Genomic DNA, 21,147 nt, shown 5'->3' with positions numbered 1-21,147 from the left:
TATCCCCTTGTGCCCAAATGATAGCATACTCTACGCGACATGCCGCACCTGGCTTTATTTACTTATTTTTTTCCACTTTGGAGGTTGCTTCGTGTCAGTTCATTCACAGTTTCCTCAATCTTTTTTCTAGCTTAGACATAATTTCCCATCGCTTAGACACGCTGCGTTCTTGAGTCATTTCCTCCTTTCTCCCATCTGAGGGCAGCGGTTGTCTCCTCCGTTTGACGGAGCGGCTGGGGCTTGCCACAGTCAGGACTTGAACCCAGACACCCACTCCAGAGCTATTTCCAATGCACTCAGCTCGGCTGATTCTCAGAGAAAGGCTCAGGGCAGACAGTCCCTGGGTGATGGCAGCCCCGTTGAGTCACACCTCATCCCGTCCCATCTCAGCCCAAACACCTCGGGCTGGAGTGGCCCCTGAGACACCACGGTGGGGGAGGATCCTTGGAAAAGACTCTCCATTAGCCCCCTCCTTCCAGGCAGGCCATTGGAGAGACCTAGAGCAGCTCTGGGGAAGGGCCCTAGAGCATTGAGTGACCTACAGCCGTTTGGGGGCAGCCTCCATCTCCTCAGGAGCCCAAGAAAAATATTTTTCAAAAGAAAAGGCTTTGAGGCCCATGGGCACGTTGAGCAAGTGCCCCTGAGACAAGTTCTTACCCACAGATGCTCCAAGTCGGTCAGATTGCCTGGGGCAGGGCTCATGGGCACAGAGCTGGGTATTGGGGTTTGGGTGATTATTTTTGGGACTGCATGGCTCTAACCAGGTTCTGGGGGACCCCAGGAAATCGGGCATGCCAGTGGGCAGAGCCAGGGCCCAGCCTGGGCCTAGTCTTGCCCTTCAGCCTTGCCTGAGGGCCCCTCTTCTTCTAGGACCCCTCCTTGATCTTGTTCAAGCCAAGGCCTGGGCAAAGGCTGCTCCCCTGGGGCCCTAGGTGCCCCCTCCCTTTTCTCTTCCTGCTTGTTCCAACACCACTCTCCCCCCACTCGGTCCATGGGAAGAATGCTGTGTCCTCTGAACAGGGGCCAAGAGTGACAGGTGGTGGCAGTTCGAGCTGCATGGCCCCTGGTGTAAGAGAGCCTCTCCTCCGTCCCCGCCTACCCTGCCCGCGCCCCTGCCTCCGCCTCTGCCCACCGGCCAGCCCGTTACAACTGCCCCAGGACTGCAACTGGGCAGCCGCTGCAAAACAGACGGCTACCAGGTTGCCCCTCTCTGCTCCAGGTACCTCTCTCCCTTCATTCAGCTGGCTCTGGCCTCCTCTCAGCCTGATAAGAGGAGGAATCCGACAGCCTGACACACCTCATGCTTCTTTCTGCAGCTAGAAAGACTTGAGTTAGGCAAGCAGAAGCACACGCCCTACCTTATGGCGACAGAAAATGGAGCAGTCGAATTGGAAATCCAGAGCCCATCAACAGGTGCCAAACTGGGGCAGGAGATGGAGGGAGGAGCTTGGGAGAGGGTGTTTGAATCCAGGGTTGGGCTGGTTCCTCTGTGGGAGTTCTATGCCCAAGTCCTCTTTGTATGGAGCCTGGGGTGGGGCGCAGAAATCAGATTTATCTATGGGTAGGGTTTGGCTGGGTCAAGGGCCTATACAAATCCCTCTCTGGAGAGACTGGGAAAATGGGAAGCCCCCATAGATGGCACCTAAACACAGAGCAAGGGATGGTGGGGCATCCAGGCCTACCTGATGACCAGAAGCCTCCCATACAGGCCTCTGAGGTCCTGGCAGCCCATCTCTAGAGCCCATTGAGTGGCCCTAGAGGCTCAGGGGGACAAACATTTGCAAATTGTTGTCTGGGTGGGTTCCTGGGCCCAGAGCTAGTCTCTGGCCAGCCTGGCTGGGGAAGGAGGGGGAGGAGGATGGATCCTAACTGGTGTCTCATCTCTGCAGACAAGGCACCCAAAGGTGCAATAGGCGAAGGACCCCCAGCTGCAGAGAAAGACCCTAGTCCCCCAGACCCAAAGAAAGAACCTGGTCCCCCAGAGCCACAGAAAGACCCTGGCCCCCCAGACCCAAAGAAAGAACCTGGTTCCCCAGACTCTGAAAAAGAACCTGGCCCCCCAGAACCAAAGAAAGACCCTGGCCCCCCAGAACCAAAGAAAGACCCTGTCCCCCCAGAACCAAAAAAAGAACCTGGCCCCCCAGACCCAAAGAAGGAACCTGGCCTGCCAGACCCCAAAAAAGAACCTGCCCCCCCAGGCCCAGAGAAAGAACCTGGCCATCTGGGCGCAAAGAAAGAACCTGCCCCTCTAAAGCCAAAGAAAAAACCTGACCCCCCTGACAAAGAAAAAGAACCTGCCTCCCCAGGCCCAAAGAAAGAACCTGCCCCCCCCGATGCAAAGAAAGAAACTGGTATCCCCAGCCCAGAAAAAGAATCTGACCCCCCAGACCCAAAGAAAAAACCTGGGCCCCCAGACCCAATGAAAGAATCTGGCCCTGCAGACCCAAAGAAAGAACCTGGTCTAGGCCCAAAAAACGAACCTGGTCCCCCAGGTTCAAAGAAAGAACCTGTCCCCCCAGACCCAAAGAAAGAATCTACTTCCCCAGATTTAAAGAAAGAACCTGGCCCCCCAGACGCAAAGAAAGAATCTGTTTCCCCAGATCCAAAGAAAAAACCTGGCCCTCAAGACCCCAAAAAAGAATCTGTTTCCCCAGACTTAAAGAAAAAACCTGGCCCTCCAGACCCAGAGAAAGAACCTGGCCCCCAAGACCCAAAAAAAGAATCTGTTTCCCCAGACTTAAAGAAAAAACCTGGCCCTCCAGACCCAAAGAAAGAACCTGGTCCCCCAGACCCAAAGAAAGAATCTGTTTCCCCAGACTCAAAGAAAGAACCTGGTCCCCCAGACCCTGAAAGAGAACCTGGCACCCCAAGTCCAAAAAAAGAACCTGGCCCCCCATGCCCAAAGAAAGAACCTGGCCCCTCAGGCCCAAAGAAAGAACCTGGCCCCCCAGACCCAAAGAAAAAATCTGTTTCCCCAGACTCAAAGAAAGAACCTGGTCCTCCAGACCCCGAAAAAGAACTTGGCACCCCAGGCCCAAAAAAAGAACCTGGCCCCCCATGCCCAAAGAAAGAACCTGGCCCCCCAGGTCCAAAGAAAGAACCTGGCCCCCCAGACCCAAAGAAAAAATCTGTTTCCCAAGACTCAAAGAAAGAACCTGGTCCCCCAGACCCAAAGAAAGAACCTGGCATCCCAGGCCCAAAAAAAGAACCTGGCCCCCCAGGTCCAAAGAAAGAACCTGGCCCCCCAGACCCAAAGAAAAAATCTGTTTCCCCAGACTCAAAGAAAGAACCTGGTCCCCCAGACCCAAAGAAAGAACCTGGCCCCCCAGGCCCAAAGAAAGAATCTGGTCCCCCAGACTCAAAGAAAGAACCTGGTCCCCCAGACCCCGAAAAAGAACTTGGCACCCCAGGCCCAAAGAAAGAAATTGGTCCCCCAGACCCAAAGAAAGAATCCAGTCCCCCAGACTCAAAGAAAGAACCTGGCCCCCCAGGCCCAAAGAAAGAATCTGGTCCCCCAGACTCAAATAAAGGATCTAGTCCACCAACCCTGAATAAAGGTGCCAAAGCCCCTGCCCCAGAGAAAGGGGACGGTGCCCTGGCCCAACCCTCAACTAGCAGCCGGGGCCAGGAGGGAGAAGACAGCTTGGGCAGCGGACCTGCGGAGGGCAATGCCGGGCCGCAGGCAGCCCTGCCCCAGCAAAGCGCAACAGCAGAGACCAGTTTCAAGGAACCCAACGCTGAGCAGGGGACCTCAAGCAGCCAGGACCCTGGAGAGCCCAAGGCACAAAAGAAGGCAGCAGAGTGCCAAGAAGCGGCCAGGAGGGGCTCGCCTGCCTTCCTGCACAGCCCCAGCTGCCCAGCCGTCATCTCCAGGTGAATGCCCCCTGTCTGAGAGTCGGGAGGGGTCCTGGGCTCTGTCCCCAGGGATCATGCTGAGCTCTTCTGTCCTCAGAATTGCTGTTTTTACATTCAATGCTGCTTTGGGTAGTTTTAATGTCCAGCTCCCTCTGTCCTGAGCAGGCCTTGGCTCTACCCCCTTACTCCTGGCAGAAACCAGGACTGCGATGGTTTCTGACCATCAGAAGCCTGGAATGTCAGGCAGGAGAGGTCCTCAGAGACCTCCTAGGCGGAACTCCTCTTTTCTAGGCACCTGGCGTACAGAGTTCCCGTTAGTCCATGAACTTGGGCCTAGCCAAGGGTGGGGCCGAGATGTCAGAAGGAAACGATAACCCCTCTTCTTAATATAATTATCGGTATAGCATGGAAAGATGACTAATAACCAGATTGGTAGATCCTTATTAATACTTTCATAAATTACTAATACTTTTTTTCATAATAAAGCACCAATCTTATGATGCAATCAATTATGCTTACCTGAACGTTAATCATATTAATGAGGTCATTAATGATATATTGGAAACCACAATAGCACTTACCATATTAATTTGAATTATGTATTAATATTAATTGCATCGACACAGTGTTTATAAATCAAGAGTTACATAATCTCCCTAATCATATCCATAATGATTAACCATATCAACGATCCTATTAATAGTTTTTAATGATCTAGTAGTGTGTTGATAGTCAAGATAATGACCTCAGACATTTATAGTATTATTAACATCCCTTGATTTTGTATAAAGTGAATCGGTATGCATTACCCCATGCACTTGCAGTGGGAGGCAGAGTTGTATTAGCTCCAGGTTGCAGATGAAGCTCTGGAAGCATTGAGACCCGCTGGAGGAGGCCGCAGCAGGGCTGTGGCTGCTAAGGGCGTCACCTCTATGTTCTCACCTTCCAGCCCCGAGAAGCCTCTGGCCCAGGAGCCCCCAAATGAGGCATCAGAGCTCATCTTTGAAGGGGTGCCCGTGACCCCCGGCCCTGTGGATCCCGGGCAAGCCAAGGCAGCAGAAGGAGGGGAGAACATCCTGGAAGGCAGCCAGAAGGAAGCAGAAGAGAAGGCTTCAGGCCAGGCTGGCCAGGCTAAGGTGCAAGGGGACACCTCGAGGGGGATCGAGTTCCAGGCTGTGCCCTCGGAGAGATCGGAGGTGGGGCAGGCCCTCTGTCTCAAAGCCAGGGAGGAGGACTGCTTCCAGATTTTGGGTAGGCCAGGGGTGGGTGGGGGTAAGGGGACTGGGGCTACCCAGGCTGCGGGAGGAGGGAAGTGGGCTCCCCATGTCTCCCTGTTTAGAGGACTGAAATACTCTGAGCCATGCCACACCCAGGCTGATTCATCCAAGTGTCACACAACGCCAGGAAGTACGAGCTTTTAGTCCCTATTGATAAAGGGGAGACTGAGGCTCAGAAAAAGGAAATGGAGTGAGTGCCCAAAAACCTACAGATAGGACAGGATTTGAATTTATCAGGACGGCCTGACTCCAGAACTCACTTTTGACTTTCTTCTACTTTGACTAAAATGGGGCTTTAAAAAAAGACGGGCAGGTTACTGGAGCAACACCCACTCTCTACATAGTGGAATTTGAAATCAGTTTGTAGAAAGGCTGTAATGCCAGGCTTAGGTAAACTACATCCTGGACGGGGTGGGGAGGGTCATGGGAGCTATAGAGGGTTCATCAGTCGAGGAGCACACGTGTCTGGGTGTGGGAGCAGTGACCAAGGAAGCTGGGCACGTGAGATGGGGCAGCGTTGTGGAATGGCTTTAACTGACAGACAGGGAGCCAGAGGTTTATTCAGCGGGCTGCAGGGAGCCACTGAGCATGCGTGAGCTTGGCGAGTAGGTGAATAGGGAAAGGGCTTGGGCAGGGATGCGGCAGGGCTGGGGGTGGGGTGAGATGGGGTCAGGAGAGCCCAGAGTGTCCTGACAACCCCCTCTCCAGGCTGAGGTGCCCTGGGAGACCCGCCAGCCTGCCTGGTGAGCGGCACAGTGCCACCCAGACAGGGTGGGAGGGCCTGGCGGCTGGGCGGCAGCCAAGAGCCCTGCCTCCTCCCCCGAGGAGCCGCAGAGACCTGTGCCCCGCCCCGCCCAGAAATCACATCCTCAGGGTGACAGGACCTGAACAACCTCCAAGGGCCATCTGATTTATCATCAGCCCGGCTTCCCTGCCGCCTCTTGCTATTTATAAGGAGGTTTCCATTCCCGATGATTCAGCCTATGGGCGGCCAGGACCAGCTGTTCCCCGTGATTGTCACTAGGTGGCAGCCTTTCCCTACCAAACTTCGCCGTTCCGTCCTCCTCCCCGCCCACCCCTTGCCCCTGGGCCGTGCCCAGGTTGGACACCCATTTCACAGGTTCCCTCCAGCTGTAGTATTGTTAGAGGAGATGTTAGACAGTTTCCATCACCTACTCCATCAGACATAGTAACCCCTATCTGGCCACTCCACCATTATAGCTGCCTTTTTTTCCTTCAGTGGAAATGCAGATAGCTTGGAACCCAGTCTTCACACCTTATAATGTGGGAGGGTCAGAGAAGTCCAATCAGTCGTCCCCATTGTGCCAGGAGAAGCTGAGCCCCCCTCTGTCAGAGGCAGAGGCCTCCCAAGGCCATTGTGTGTGTTGGTGGCAGAGCTGAAATTGGAACCTGAGTTCCCTCGCCCCTGTCTCGGAGCCACCTGCCCCCCAGGTATCACTCAGTGAACTTCCCTGTATGGGCTCAGGCTAGGCAGCAGGGGTTGGTGCCAGGGTGGATCCTCAGAAGCTCTTGGCACTGACTGACGACTCTGCTCTGCTTCCCCAGACGACTGCCCACCACCCCCGGCTCCCTTCCCCCACCGCATTGTGGAGCTGAGGACGGGGAATGTCAGCAGTCAATTCAGCATGAACTCCAAGGAGACACTGGGCGGGTGAGAGCGGGGACCCCAACCCAGCAGGCGATCATGGAACCCCCTGGCGCCTCATGTCTTCCCTGTTCAAGGCCCAGCCACACCCCACTAGACATGGCCCACATGGACACAATTGCTCCCAGAGGTCACACCTGTCATGTGCAGACTGTCACGTGGCTGATGTGCAATCATGTCACTGTCACTCACAGACACACCTTCACTGTTCCCCATGGGAAGCACACAGGACTTTCCTGTCTCTCAGTTTCAGGTACCACACTAATCCCTTCAAGGTGATTCTAGCTTTGCAAAAAGCCCAGAGCCCCAGAACCCCTACTTGCCACAAGCCTGTCAATTGTCACATCAGGAGCCTGCCCTTCCTGTACCCATGATTTGTGTGGTTCGGCCATTGTCCCCGCGGTAGAGGTTCAAGAGGGAGTGAGGGCTGGCTGAGGAGAGCACCCTCATGTCACACGGGGATCCAGACGGGAAGAGAGCACAGGCTCCCCAGCCATGTGCCCCTGGGAACTCCCTCACTCCCAGCCTCTTCTCTCTCCAGCGGCAAGTTTGGAGCAGTCTGTACCTGCACAGAGAAAGCCACAGGCCTCAAGTTGGCAGCTAAGGTCATCAAGAAACAGACACCCAAAGACAAGGTAGTGGGCGTGGGGGGGTGCTTCTGCAGAGGGGGAGGGGGTCTTTGGCGCGGGAGCCTCTCACCTACATCTACCCCTGAGTCTGCACCAGGTAGACAGACAGACAGCCCTGCCACAGGGGCCTGATGCTCCTAACCATGAACCAGACCCTCAGTTAGTAAACTTATACCCGGAGACTTTCCCTTCCAGGCACAGGATATTTGTGCCCCCTGCTTGGATCAATTCAACAAACACTGATGAGTGTGGACTCTGGGCCAGGCCCTGTGCTGGACACTGGAGGTCCCGAAGTGAAGTGATGGTGGTCCCCATGCTCTGGGAGCACCAAAATAAATGGGGCTGGTTCAGAGCTCTGCCTCCAGCACCTTGCACAGGCCTGGTTCATAGGAGGCTGAGAGCAGGGCTTGTTGAAAGAATGAATGAATGAATGCATGAATGAATGCAGGTAGAGGCTCATGTGGAGTGAAGGAGTTGGGTGTGTGAGAAGGTAATGACAACCTACACACATGGTGTGGTGAGCAGTAACTCCAGAAAGGGGATAGTAAGGAGGGGGCAGGCTCCTGTCTCAGCCCATGGGGTCAAGGAAGTTCCTAGACTGCCTGTCTCCTGAACGAAGGCTATGACGGAGGAGGAGCTGTTTTCCAGTGGAGAAGGCAGGGAAGAGTGTTTCAAGCAGAGAGGACTGTGGGAGGAAAGGCCTGAATGCTGGAAACAGCAGGTACCTGCTGGTGGCCCTTGAACTGAGGCAGAGGGAGCCACGGAGTGAGGTTATGGGCATTCCAGGCGGAGACCACAGCGCATGCAGAGGCCTGGAGCCTAGAACACTTGAGAAGCAGCTCCAGACGGCTGTAGCCCTGAACGCCCCATCATAGCTCTAAGCACATTTGGAAGGCAGGTATTTTCTATGTGATTCTGTCTTTCTCTGCCTCTTCTACTTCCCGGGCCTGGATCCATATTATTGACTGTGGGTCCTCAGGCTTCGATCATGGACCTGGCTCATCGCAGATGTTCCATCCATCTGTGCTGTGTAAATTAATTGGAGGCAGCTATTGATTAATTAATTATTAAGCAATTTTTCTATGCCATTCACTGTGCCAGGTGCTGGGGGAATGGCAGTGAACTAAAAAAGTCCTGGCCCTCATGGGTTGACATGCTAGAGACGAGAAACAGGCAACTAAAAAACAAAACAAAACAAAAAGCATGGTGTCAGGAACTGAGAAGTGCTAGGAAAGAAAATAAAGGCTGGTAAGGGACAGGGAGTGCGGGGCCGATGGGGGCTGTTCAGATAGTGGGGTTAGGCCTCTGAGGAAGGTACAGAAGGTGAAATATGAATGAAGGGATGGAATCACGGGAGAAAGAGAGCCCTGCGGGTATTGATATGTTGCTCTGGAGGCACACTTCGGGAAGAGGCCTGATTTGTCGCATTCGCTGATTTCCATGGTGTAACCATTTCTGCCATAGCTGATTTCAAGCTACCAATGTGACAACTGGCTGGCCAATTTTCTGAAAGTGACAGATAGTGGCCTAGTTTAGGCTAGGAAGGCAGCGGTGGAGGAGGTGAGAAATTATGGGATTTGTAATCTAGTTTGAAGGTAGAGTGAAAGGATTTACAGATGGAGAGGATGCGGGGTATGAGGAAGCAAGAATCAGAGAGGAACCTGGGATAGCTCCTAACTTCCAGTCCTGCACACCTGGGTGAAGAAGGATGTCCTTTTCCTGATGGGCCAGCCGAGGGCAACTCCATTGCGGGGAAGGGGCAGTATCAAAGGTTTAATTTTGGACATAAGAGATTTGAGATGTCTGTTAGACGTCCAAGGGAAATAGCAGTTGGGCTGTGGGCAATATGGGTGTCTGGAGTTGCAGGGAGTGCTCAGAGGTGGAGATGTGTATTTGGAGGTCAGTCACATTTGGAAGGAAGGTCAAGCCCAGGGGCTTAAGGAGAATGCCCATGGAGAGAGTGTAGGGAAGGGAGTGATGAGCAGGGGGGACTGGGCCCCTGACACCCCAGTATTCAGTCAGAAGGAGGAGGGGAAGAACAGCAAAGGCATGGAGCAGGAATGACTGGGGTGAGGCTTGGGGGTAGGGCGAGATGGGAGGCAAGGAGGCCAGCAAGGAGGAGGAGGCTGGGCGGTGGTTCAGGAAAGGTCTGGTCAAGGGCGCAGGTGCAGCGCGTGGAGGGCGGGGAGTGACGATGCTGTGATGGTACCCCTGCCTTCCGTGTTCCCCCAGGAAATGGTGCTGCTTGAGATCGAGGTGATGAACCAGCTGAACCACCGCAATCTGATCCAACTGTATGCAGCCATGGAGACCCCGCATGACATCATCCTGTTCATGGAGTAGTGAGTGCCAGCAGTGGGGGCGGGGCACCGGGTGGGGGTGCCAGAGGCCCAGAAGCAGCCTGAAGAGGGGTCTGTGCACACAGCATCGAGGGCGGAGAGCTCTTCGAGAGGATCGTGGATGAGGACTATCAGCTGACGGAGGTGGACACCATGGTGTTTGTCAGGCAGATCTGCGACGGGATCCTCTTCATGCACAAGATGAGTGTCCTGCACCTGGACCTCAAGGTACCGGGGCTGGGCCTGCTCACGAGGGGACAGGAGCAGAATCCGGCCACTTGAAATCAGTGTTGGAACCAGCCATTCCCTCCATCCTCCCTCATCCCTTCTTTTCTCCCTCCATCCATCCTGCCATATGTAGATTCAAAAGGGGTTTATGAAGCACTTACTAAGGACCAGGAATTGGGGATAAAACAAAACAACAACGAAACAGACTTGATCTTAGCCTTCAGGAGCTTCTGGTTTCCTACTAAGTACTGGTTGAAAGGGTCTTTCGCAGCCTGTGAACCCCAAGCTCAGTGCCTCCCACACAGGACTTCTAATAAGTATTATCTCCCTTTGTGCTGGGCCCTGGGAGGCGCTGTGAGTGTTTGTTCATTTATTCCACAATTATTTGTTGAGGTCCTACGACATGCCAGGTCGTGTTCTAGGTGGTGGAGATCCAGGGGTGAACAAAATAGATAAAAATGCCTGCCCTCGTAAAGCTTCTGTCCTAGAAGGGGAGTCAGAAAAACAAATCCATACGTATAGTGTCAGTGCAGCAATATACACGTGGTAGGTGCTCACAAAAATGTTTAGTGAAAGAACATTTATATCCCTCTTCTGACCTTGTTTGGTTCCTTGCACAGCAGGTTAGGGGGAGCAATAGCTTTTAGGATCAATTGGTTAGTGGCTGCCTGGAGCTCTGGAGCTTGGTTATGGGGACCATGTGTGGCGCAGGCAGGAGCGGCATGAGTGCTGGCTAGTCCGATCCTTATGGCAGGTGTTAATGTTTGTGGGATAAGTGGCAAGGCAAGTGGAGATGAAATATGCACACTGAGGTGGGTTAGCGCCCATCAGCAAGGTTGATGGTTCTTGCATTCGTTGATTTGATACCTGCTAGTGTGCTGCTGTGTACTCGGGGGGGGGGCATAGGCATCCCCTAAGGACGAGGAAGGACACACGCCGTCCCATGGAGCCTGCAGGTTTGTGGGAGGAACAGACATCCATAAAATACTGACCAAATAAATAGATCATTTTAAACCATTAAAAGCATCATGGAAAAGTGCGTGAGAGTCATGAGGGGCCATACAAGGTGAAATGGGAGAAGTGGGCAAAGGCCAGAGCATCTGAGGTCTGAAGCTGGCTGTACCCATGCCCTGCTCACCAGGGGTCAGATGTCACTCAGAGTAAGCACCCCTCCCAATACCCCACTGGCTCAGGTGTGCTAGTATCATCCCCCTGACAAGGGAGGAAGCAAGGACATAAGGAGGTGGGTTTCAGTGGGGCCAACGTGGCCGAGGCAATTTAAGAGGCTGCTGGATTAAGTTAGGAGAGAGATGGTGAGGCTGCAACCAGGAGCAGTGAGGGGATGGGAAGTGACCCGACCATGGATGTATTCTGAAAATAGAGCCATTCTGATTGCTGATGGTTTGGGTCGGGGTAGAGAAAGGGGAGGGAAGGAGAGAGTGAGGGGGACCCCTGAGTTTCTAGACAGCACCATGGCATTGGAGACCTGCCATTCCCCAGGGAAAGCCAATTTGTGGGGGGTAGAACAAGGTCCCCAATGAGAATGAAATGCCCTGGGAAGGAGCTCAACCTTAAATCTCAGTATCCTAAAAAGTGTGGGTTTTTTTTAGGATAGAAATACATTTTTCATCAAAAAAGGGCTTCACGGTTAAGTAAGTTGGGTGAGCCATTTCCCAGGCCAGGGCTTCTCAGGAAGTCTGGTGTCCTCCAAAAGGAGACCTGAGTCTGTCTTGTCTCCCCAAACGATTGTCGCCTAGGACCTTTCTTTTCTTTCCCTGTTTTAGTGGGACCCCAGGTCAGCTATTAAAGCCATTAGTGTCCTGCTCTGAGGACATGCATCATTTGGAAAAGGGCTTCAGGAAGTGTATCCTTAAGGGCCTCCAATCAAATGCCTACAGAGCCAGACAAATAACAGAATGGTGTTAAAGGGCCCAGGCCCTGGGGGACCTAGAGGACCTTCGTCCAACTCAGGGGTCAGTGGCAACTCACTCAGTGCTCCTGCTGTTTCAGGAGGTGTTGACCATCAGGATATCAGGATTTTCATGCAAAATCTCCTGCCTTTTAACCATCGTTAACTACTTAAAATGTTTCTGCCCTGTAACCTCAGATTCATCCTGTGTCCTTGTGTGGACACAATATGAAGAGGAGATGGCAGCCCAGAACAGGGAGGGACTAGCCTCTCAGTAACTTCATTCCCACACTCACCTGTGCTTGGAGCACAGAATTCTGGGAGTCGTGGCTGAGCACCTGTGTCTTTGTTAGACACTGAAGCAAGGGGGCTGAGAGAAGACGGCCCTTGTCCTAGAAAAGCCAACCCACAAGCATCTTGTCTGCCCCAGCCTGGAGCTCTGGAGCTTGGTTATGGGGACCATGTGTGGCGCAGGCGGGAGCAGCCTGAGTGCTGGCTAGTCCCATCCTTATGGCAGGTGTTAATGTTTGTGGGATAAGTGGCAAGGCGAATGCAGATGAAATATGCACACTGAGGTGGGTTAGCGCCCATCAGCAAGGTTGATGGTTCTAGTGCACTCTGTAGCGTGCACAATGGGTCCTTGTTGGCCAGTGGCAGGCAGACCAGTGCTAGAGTCAGAGAGTCCTGAAGTCAAGTCCTGGCTCCATCACATACTTGCTGGGTGACTGTGGCCAAGTCACTTCTGGGTCAGCCTCAATTTTCTCAACTGTGACATGGAGATGGGCAGTCTCTGCCACATAGAGCGGTTGGGAGGATTAATGAGTTAATATATGGAAAGTGACTGACACAGGGCCTGATATTTTGTAGGTGTCATCATCATTCCTAACTGGGGAGACAAGAGTAGCATATCTTAGAGCATACCAGGAGCAGCGTGAAGCCCCTCTGTTCCCAAGAGTCTTCCTCAGGGAGCCCCGAGCTGGTGTTTTCTTTCTTGGGTCTCTGGAGCTCTCTGTACCTGGTGGCGACCCTGAACTGGCCTCTCACCCAGGGTGCAGCTGTCCTCTGCAGGCTTCCCGTTTCTCCAGCCTCGGAAATGCTCTAACATTGTTGTCCTTGCATGGCCTGAAATGAGGGGAAATCTCACCTGAATCCACCCAGAAGCCTTGTGCTACAAGGCCCCGTCTGCGTCACTCTTGGGCCCTCAGGATCCTCAGGGCCCTGGAGCAAGGCGGTCTGAGGGTCTCCGATGGGCTGCCCATTCTGGCAGTCTGGGCCTCAGGTCCAGGGAGCCTGGGACTCGGGTGGACCTGGACGGGGAGGGAGGGTGAGCAGGGTCAGAAGCCAATCCGGGCCACCCCTTCTCCTTAGCCAGAGAACATCCTGTGCGTCAACACCACAGGCCATTTGGTGAAGATCATTGACTTCGGCCTGGCACGGAGGTACCACCTGGGGGTGGGGTGGAGAGGGCAGGGCAAGCCTCTGAGGAGGGCAGGGGGCGAGGGAGGCATGGAGAGCTCCTGAGAATGGGCCGGGAGCTGGGTTCTGAGCTCTTGGTCTCCCCCCTCCCAGGTATAACCCCAACGAGAAGCTGAAGGTGAATTTTGGGACCCCGGAGTTCCTGTCACCTGAGGTGGTGAATTACGACCAAATCTCCGATAAGACAGACATGTGGAGTATGGGGGTCATCACCTACATGCTGTGAGCCCCAAGGGAGCGTGTGTTCCTGGGATTGGGGCACCTGGGTGGGCAGCTGAGGCCAAGATTGGCCTGGGGGTCCTGGTGAGGTGGTCCCACCTCCCCACTTGCTCAGTCAGGGGTTTGTTGGGGGGTTGGGAGTGCTAGGGAGAACCAGGAAAGGGGAACTTTATACCCATTTTATAGATGGGGAAACCAAAGCACCTAAAGGCATAGCATCCCAGCCCAGGGCTCTGGACAGATCTCTGATGACCCAGGGTGGGGGCAGAGGGGTAGTGGACATTTTTTTGCACTCACCATTCCTCTTCTTCACTGTAACCCTGGGAAGCTGGGATGATTATGCCCATTTTACAGATGAGAAGAGTGAGGCTCAGAGAGGGGAAGTGACTTGCCCAAGGTCACCCAGCCAGATTCAAACTCAGGTCTGTCCCACTCAAGAGGCTGGGGGTCTTTTCAGCACATGGTGCTGCCTCCTAGGATCTGCCCCCACCCCCCAAGCCCCAAAGGTGACTCAGCATCTCCAATCTCACCTCCCTGTCCTCTGCCATCCCTTCCCTCCAGGCTAAGCGGCCTCTCCCCCTTCCTTGGAGATGATGACACAGAGACCCTAAACAATGTTCTATCTGGCAACTGGTACTTTGACGAGGAGACCTTCGAGGCTGTGTCAGATGAGGCCAAAGACTTTGTCTCCAACCTCATTGTCAAGGACCAGGGGTGAGACTCACTGTAGGATGTGAACCCTGTGTGTGAGAGCACAGTGCATGCGTGCGCAGGCAGGGTGGGAACTGGGCTGGCAGGCTGGCTGGGCTCCCATGCCTCATGGGCATGCCACCCACCCTTGCCAAACTGCCCCTCCCCATAGGGCCCGCATGAGCGCTGCCCAGTGCCTTGCCCACCCCTGGCTCAACAATCTGGCAGAGAAGGCCAAGCGCTGTAATCGACGCCTCAAGTCCCAGATCTTGCTTAAGAAATACCTCATGAAAAGGCGCTGGAAGGTACCGCTGGGCTGGGGGTGGGGCAAGGGAGGGACTGCACGGCGGGAAGAACTCTTGGCACCAGATCCCAGGCCCCACCAGCCCTGCCTTGGCAGGTTCTGTCGACCAGGCCTGGCCTTGTCTGGAAAACAGGGTTGACTTTTTTCTCTGTGTCCTGGCCTGGCTCCTGACCCTCCACCCACCCCCTCCACCCTAAGGAGGGGCGTCCACTTGGGGCTTGGGCTCAGGAAAAGCTCTCTGACCTCATCACAGGCTTCCTCCCTTCATTTTACAAATATTTATTGAGCCTCTACTACTTCTAGGCACTGGGGATACACCAGTGGATAAGAGAGGCAAGGATTTCAGTCTTTGTGGGCTGACTTTTGGGAAGGGGTGGGAGATACTAAAAGAGTTTAAGGAAGGGCTGTAGAAAAAAATAGGGATGGTCAGGAGTGCCAGAGGAAAGGTTGCACTTCTATTTAAATAGGTGGTCAGGGAGGGCTCACTGAGAAGGAGCATGTGAGAAAAGACCTGAAGGAGGTGAGGAGTGAGCGGTGCGGTACTACTGGGGGAAGAGTGTCCCAGGCAGAGGGAACAGCCAGTGCAAAGGCCCTGAGGCAGAAGCATAGTTGGCAAGTGTGAGAAATTGTTAGGGAACCAGTACGGATGGAATGGAATGAGCAAGGGGGAGGGGGAAGTGAGGTGGGAGAAGAGCGGGAAGCGGGGTGCAGAGAGACTCGTTGGCCATGGCGAGGGTTTTATCTTTTACTTGGAGCAAAATAGGAGCCATTGGAACGCCTTGAGCTGAACAGTACTTAGGTCTGGCTAACAAATCTGTTGAATGAAGGAATCCTGGAAGATGCAATGTCATGGCGCCTCCTGTGGCTATTTTGGGCATTGCACCAAAATGCCCAAAATTCATCCCTGGTGCCTGGCCCCCCAGGATTGGAGGGGCACCTCAGGAGACACTCAGCTGTCCCACAACTTCTCCCCTGCCCTGGTGATGACTGGGACTCCTCTCCTTCATCCCCCAGAGAAACTTCATTGCTGTCAGCGCTGCCAACCGCTTCAAGAAGATCAGCAGCTCAGGGGCACTGATGGCTCTGGGGGTCTGAGCCCCGGGAGTGGCTGAGGCCTGGACGCAGCCGCACAGTGGTCAGGGCTGAGGCCACACAGCCCAGGAGGCCAGAGCAGACGGGCCAGACCCCAGGGAGGGCTGGCCAGGACAAGGCTGCGTCAGGCCGGAGGCTCGGGGTTCCCCATGCCTCCACACAGCGACTGCTTCCCCGACAAGAGCCGCCTCGGATGTAGCCTGAACCCATCCTGCTAACGCTTCTCCAGACAGGGCTCTGGCCCATCAGCCACAACCTAGATGCCACAGGCCGGGCCCCATTGTTCCCTCCCCGGCTTCCCCTCTTGGAACTGCTGCCCCGGTGACCCCTGCTTGGCCCACCTGGGCATCAATGGTGTGGGCTTGCTCCTAGCTGAAGTGGGAGGGCTGGGGGTCCCAGTGTGTTGGGCTCCTGGGGGTGTGGATGGGAGGCTTTTGGTGGGGCAGGAAGGCAGCAAAACCGATGTCTGAGGCCCAGCTGCCAGGGAGACAGAGCAGGCTTTGTGCAAGAGGACCTCCGTGCCCCGGCCCGCCTCCCCGCTCCCAACAGATAAGGCCTAGCACACACCATCTGGCCCAGCCTGGCCCCCCGCCCACTCTCCTTGCGACCACCAACACACAGGAACTCGGTGTGAGAGAGAGGACAGCCAGGCTTGGATGAGGGGAAGAGGGGGGCCTGGGGGACATGGGAGACCACCCCCGAGCTTGCCTGAGGGCCAAGCTGGCTCAATCCAGCCACTCCAGGCCCCCATCCCAGGGGTCACCCGCAGACTCAGATGAGGCTGGGTCAGCAGGCCCAGGAGGAGTGAGAAGGCCATGGGGCAGTCCCCAACCTGCTCTCAGCTTGTGCCTTGTAAATAAATGTACAGGTTGCATGTGGCCTCCTTCCCTCTGTACTCACTTGGGTGAAGTCACAGACGACCACTGTTCACTGAGAACTACTGTGTGCCAAGAGCTTTAGTGACGTCAGTCAGTTCGCAGTGTGGTCGTCACCAGTGCAGCCTCAGGAGCCAGACTGCCCGGTACATGATCTGGGCGAGTGGCTCAGTTTCTTCATCTGTGAGAGGGAGGTCACAGCACCAGCGAACATTTATTGGGTGATTACTGTGTGTCAGGCTCTACTTAAGCATTTGTATGCATATTAACTCATTTACTCTTCAGAGAAAGGTTATGTGGTAGATGTTATTATTCTTATTACAGAAGGGGAAACTGAAGAACATAGAGGGAAAGGAACTTGAAGGCTACTTAACAAGTCAGAATCTGGGGCCTGAAATGAACTCTTCTGTTTCCCAGACAGGGCCTTGCTCATGAGCCCACCCTGCTTCTCACCAGAACAAGGTGTAAGCAGAGAGCAGTCTTTGCTGGGCCCGCAGTGATGGGGAGTGTCCCAGGAAGCCCAGGGAGAGAGCTGTTCTCTGCTGGGCCACAACCCACCTCACCCCAGGCCTGCAGTGCAGAGGAGAGGGCTCCATCTGCTGGAGGGGCAGGGCAAGAGAGCTTAACCCTAATGGGGTGCAGCCTTTCTGGCTGTGAGGACAACTGAGTCAGAAGTGGGACTGACCTAAGTGGGACAGCTGGTCTGCTGGCTGGGGGCGTAGCTATCTATTGGTTCCAGCAGGAATGGCAGTGACAGCAGTTGACACGCATTGAGCTGGTCCTGGCCCCACTCTGCGTGTGTTCATGATTACATCAACCGCTCGTCAACCGCAACGGTGACCCTGCTTAGTGGGCATTGTGCTGTGTCCATTTCTCAGGTGGGGAAGCCAAGTTGCTCAGGGTCATATAGCTAGTCAGGGGCAGAGCAAGGATTTGTACCCAATCTAGGCCCAGAGCCCCTGCTTTTTTTTTTTTTTTTAATTAAAGTTTATTGGGATGACAATGGTTACGTAGTAAAGGTACACAGGTTTCAAGTGTATAATTCTGTAATACATTATCTATATATCACATTGTGGGTGCAGAGCCCCTGCTCTTAATTGCTACACTGCTCGCCTCCCGAGAATCTTGGACTGGCCCACATTGTGAGACCATGACAGTTCGTCCCCTCCGTCCCCTGCCTCCATGAACATTGGCCTGGAGGGTGAGACCAGGGTCCTCACCACCACCCCTTCCCTCTTCCAGCAGGTGGGTAAAGAGTCCTGCTGCTGCAGGTGCCACACAGAGCGGGTGACTCTGGGCTCTGAGCCGGTGGGGTTTGTAGTCAGGGCTAGGGGGGCCTGGGGAACCTGACTTGGGCTCTTAGTGCTTATGGGCAAGGCCCGCATGGCCGTGGATCCCTGCTCGACTGCCCACCCACCTGCCACCTGCCAGCTGGGCCAGGCCTGTGCTTTCCTCTGAGTTTTCTCGGCCTCGCTGGCCCCCACCCAGGCTGAGCCTCGGCCACACAGCGTGATAATGAGGGATGAGTCACCGCTGTGGGGTGGGTGGGGGGAGGAAATGAGATCCAGCGAGAGCAGAGATTCACGGCCTGGGTCCAGCTGGGGAAACTGAGGTCAAAAGGAGGAAAGCCCCTCAGCAGAGACAGCGACAGCTGGGACTAGGACCCAGGACTCCTGACTCCCACACGAGCCTCAGTTTCCTCCTCTCTAATATGAAAATGACAACCTCAGCTTTGCTCTCCTCTGCCACTCCTAGGGCCATTGTGACAATCAAGATATGGGATTTAGTATTCATTCACCATATTTCACAGGTGAGGAAATAGCTTCAGAGAGGGAAAGTGACATGCCCAAGGCCACACAGCAAATGGACATGTCCTAGGCAGGAATTCCACCCAAAACCAAGGAACAGGGCTGATCACTGCCTTTACCCCTATGCCCTCCCAGGAGTACCTTAAAAAGCCCTTTTTTGATTCATTAAGTGCTTCCTTTGGGCCTCCCCTGGCCCCTAGGGTTAACAATATAGATGGGGAAATGGGGATTCAGAGAGATTTTGCTCCTTCTAAGGGCCACAGAGCACACGTAGGAAAAAGCTGGGATTGCAGCCCTGACACGGGACTGAGTCTGTGCCTCTGCAGACCTGGGCCCCAGCCTCCTCACTTTCACTAGAGCTCACATCCGCAGAGCAGCCTCAGGGAGGAAGGCCAGGGGTAAGCTTCTTCACCCCGGGAGCCACCCTGATGGAGGGAGTGAACCCTCAGCTGGTTTGGGCCTGCCAGCTGGAGCCAAGGCCAGGGCGAAGGCTCTAGGTCTGGGTCTCTGCAAGTCCCAGGTGCCAAGCTGTGAGGGTCCCCCGCACCTTGCTTGGTGTGCTCTGCCCTCTATGGTGCCCATCATAATGCCAGTGCTGGAAGTGAACTTCCCTGCGAGGTGCTCTGTGCCTCCTGAGGCCAGGGCCACGAGTTTCCCCTGACCAGGTCCTCGGCCTCCCTTTTGGGCTAAGAAGGGTTAACAGCCTCCATGGGACAGCTCCTCCTGGCTGGCTCCAGCCCAGAGAGCGTTCCTCCAAGACTATTTCCTGCCTCTGGGCCTTGGCTAAGCCCACAGTGACCACCCCATGGGTCTGAGGCTGCATCTGGTTTGGATTACACCAGGGCTGGTGACGCTGCCTCTTCCTGTCTGTGTCCAATGGCCTCGAATTCCACCGGCCACCTCGGACCCAACAGGGCAGCAGTGGGAAAAGACCCAGCCAGTGACAGGGCTGCCGTGAAGGTGTGAAGCAGCCCACGCTGTCCTGATGGATGTGCCCACCTGGACCGAGCTCCCATTCATACAGCCTCCCACCAGCTTTTCCTTCCTCCACTCTAATGGATGTTGTTTATTGAGCACCAGACACTGTACCGTGTGATTCCAAGAATGAATTCATTTCATCCCCATCCTAGGAGTGAGTATTTTCATTACCAGCGTTGCACGGATGAGGAAATTGAGGCTCAGAGAGTTTGTGGACGAGTCCATGGTTCCCAGTCAGGAAATAGTGGAGTCAGGATGCAAAGCTGGCAGTGACACATCCAGTCATTTCACAGCTATTTGTTGAGCCCTTGCTCTGGGCCTGGCCCCACGTTAGAGCCTGAAGATGAATTAGTCACGGTCCCACCCTCAGGGAGTTCACAGCCTCCAGAATGCCAGCGGGTAAGACGTTGGGGATGACAGTGAAACTGGAAGGACACGGAAGAAGACACCGCTACTCTCTTTCCTCCAATGGGAGTGGCAGACAAGCTGAGAGCAAATAGGAGCGGGGTCTTTCCAGATCAAGTGAAGAAGGTGTTTCAGGGAGAGGCGGTCGCATGTCCAAAGAGACTTGGAGATGTGAACAAGCTTGTCTCGGAGCATTTCGGTAGGGCTTTTGCATACGATGAAATAGGGACTAAGTTTGGAGAAGTTGGCCGGGCCTCAAATGCCAGGCTGGATCGGGGCAATAGGGAGCCATGGAAGGTTTTGAACAAAGGAGGGGCATGGTTAGATCTGTGGTTCAGAAGGCTCCCTGCAGCCAGGGAGCTCAGTGAGTGGGAGAGAGAGACGGGAGGCAGGGAGACCCTGAGGGAGGCTGGGCCGTGCCTCCTTGAGAGGTTTTGAGAACTGTGGGGACAGGAGGAGGGAGACAGATCTCATACACTTCTTGGGAGACAGGCTGTTGACAGACTGGGTACAGGTCAGGCAGAATGGGGTTCCGTTCTACCTGTTTGCCTCTCTGAGCCTCAGACGTCTGTTTGTGACATGACGTAATAATAGTACCTGCCTCCCAGGGCCAGTTGCAAAAGTTACGTGAGCTGTGTGGATACACATTGAGCAGCTGGCACATGCTGCTGACCTTATGTTCGTCCCACAACTATTTCTCTAGCCCCTACTATGTTCTAGACACTGTTCTAGGTTCTGGGGACAAGGCAGTTGAAACTTCATTCTGGCAGGGGAGAAATCTGAAGGGCAATAATGAATTTAGAATGGGTTAGTGGGGTGGATGCGGTGGTTCGGGAGGGTTTCTCTGAGGACGTGAAGGGCGTGAGGGAGTGAGCCCTGTGGGGATTAGTGGAAGTCTGTTCCAGGCAGGAGGAAGGGCAAGTGTGAAGGCTATTTGGAGTGAGGGGAGGGCAAGAGGCCAAGATGAAGCCAGGTCACACAGGCCCCTCAGGACTTGGGCTTTTGCTCTGACTGGGTTGGGAGCCCTAGGGTCTTTCGGAGATTTGATCCATGGTGAATAGTTGAATGGGTGACCATGATTCCACTTGTCCGCTCAACAAACCTTTATTGAGGGCTAGCTTTGTGTTGGTCACCGGGTTAGGGAAGTGGACACGGTGAGTAAGGCAGACCCACCCCTGCCTCCTGAAGCTTACATTCTAAGGCAGAGACACGATGAAAAGTGAATACATACAGACATGCATAATACCACTTTGCAGCAAGTGCCGTGTGGAGGAAACAAATAGGGTGCAGAGAAGGAGAATAATCTAGGGGCCTGTAATCAGATCAGGAGGGGAGGCTTCCTTGAGGAGGTGATATTTAACCTGGGCTCCAGATGTGGAGAAGTCAGCCAGTGGGGA

At 54.4% G+C, this 21,147-nt stretch overlaps 1 protein-coding gene across 1 annotated transcript; it reads left to right on the top strand.

Moving 5' to 3' along the window:
* The first annotated feature begins 1,086 nt into the window (after positions 1–1,086).
* On the top strand, positions 1,087–16,563 carry MYLK2 (myosin light chain kinase 2). The gene is made up of 13 exons (XM_033095282.1): positions 1,087–1,219; positions 1,317–1,413; positions 1,890–3,873; positions 4,805–5,106; positions 6,699–6,804; positions 7,340–7,433; positions 9,660–9,769; positions 9,853–9,994; positions 13,272–13,342; positions 13,473–13,601; positions 14,160–14,312; positions 14,461–14,593; positions 15,607–16,563. The coding sequence occupies exons 2-13, from the start codon at positions 1,362–1,364 to the stop codon at positions 15,685–15,687; spliced, it is 3,357 nt and encodes a 1,118-aa protein (XP_032951173.1). The 5' UTR covers positions 1,087–1,219; positions 1,317–1,361; the 3' UTR covers positions 15,688–16,563.
* Positions 16,564–21,147: the final 4,584 nt, after the last annotated feature.

Source organism: Rhinolophus ferrumequinum, chromosome 23 (assembly GCF_004115265.2).
Source record: "Rhinolophus ferrumequinum isolate MPI-CBG mRhiFer1 chromosome 23, mRhiFer1_v1.p, whole genome shotgun sequence".
Lineage (NCBI taxonomy): Eukaryota > Metazoa > Chordata > Mammalia > Chiroptera > Rhinolophidae > Rhinolophus > Rhinolophus ferrumequinum.
Note: the sequence above shows the minus strand (reverse complement) of the source record. Positions and strands in the feature narration are given on the sequence as shown.

Coding starts and splice junctions, on each gene's coding strand:
- MYLK2 (XM_033095282.1), top strand. CDS start 1,362: ATGGCGACAGAAAATGGAGCAGTCGAATTGGAAATCCAGAGCCCATCA. Junction 7,434..9,659: donor AACAGACACCCAAAGACAAG/GTAGTGGGCGTG, acceptor GTGTTCCCCCAG/GAAATGGTGCTGCTTGAGAT. Junction 13,602..14,159: donor GGGGTCATCACCTACATGCT/GTGAGCCCCAAG, acceptor CCTTCCCTCCAG/GCTAAGCGGCCTCTCCCCCT.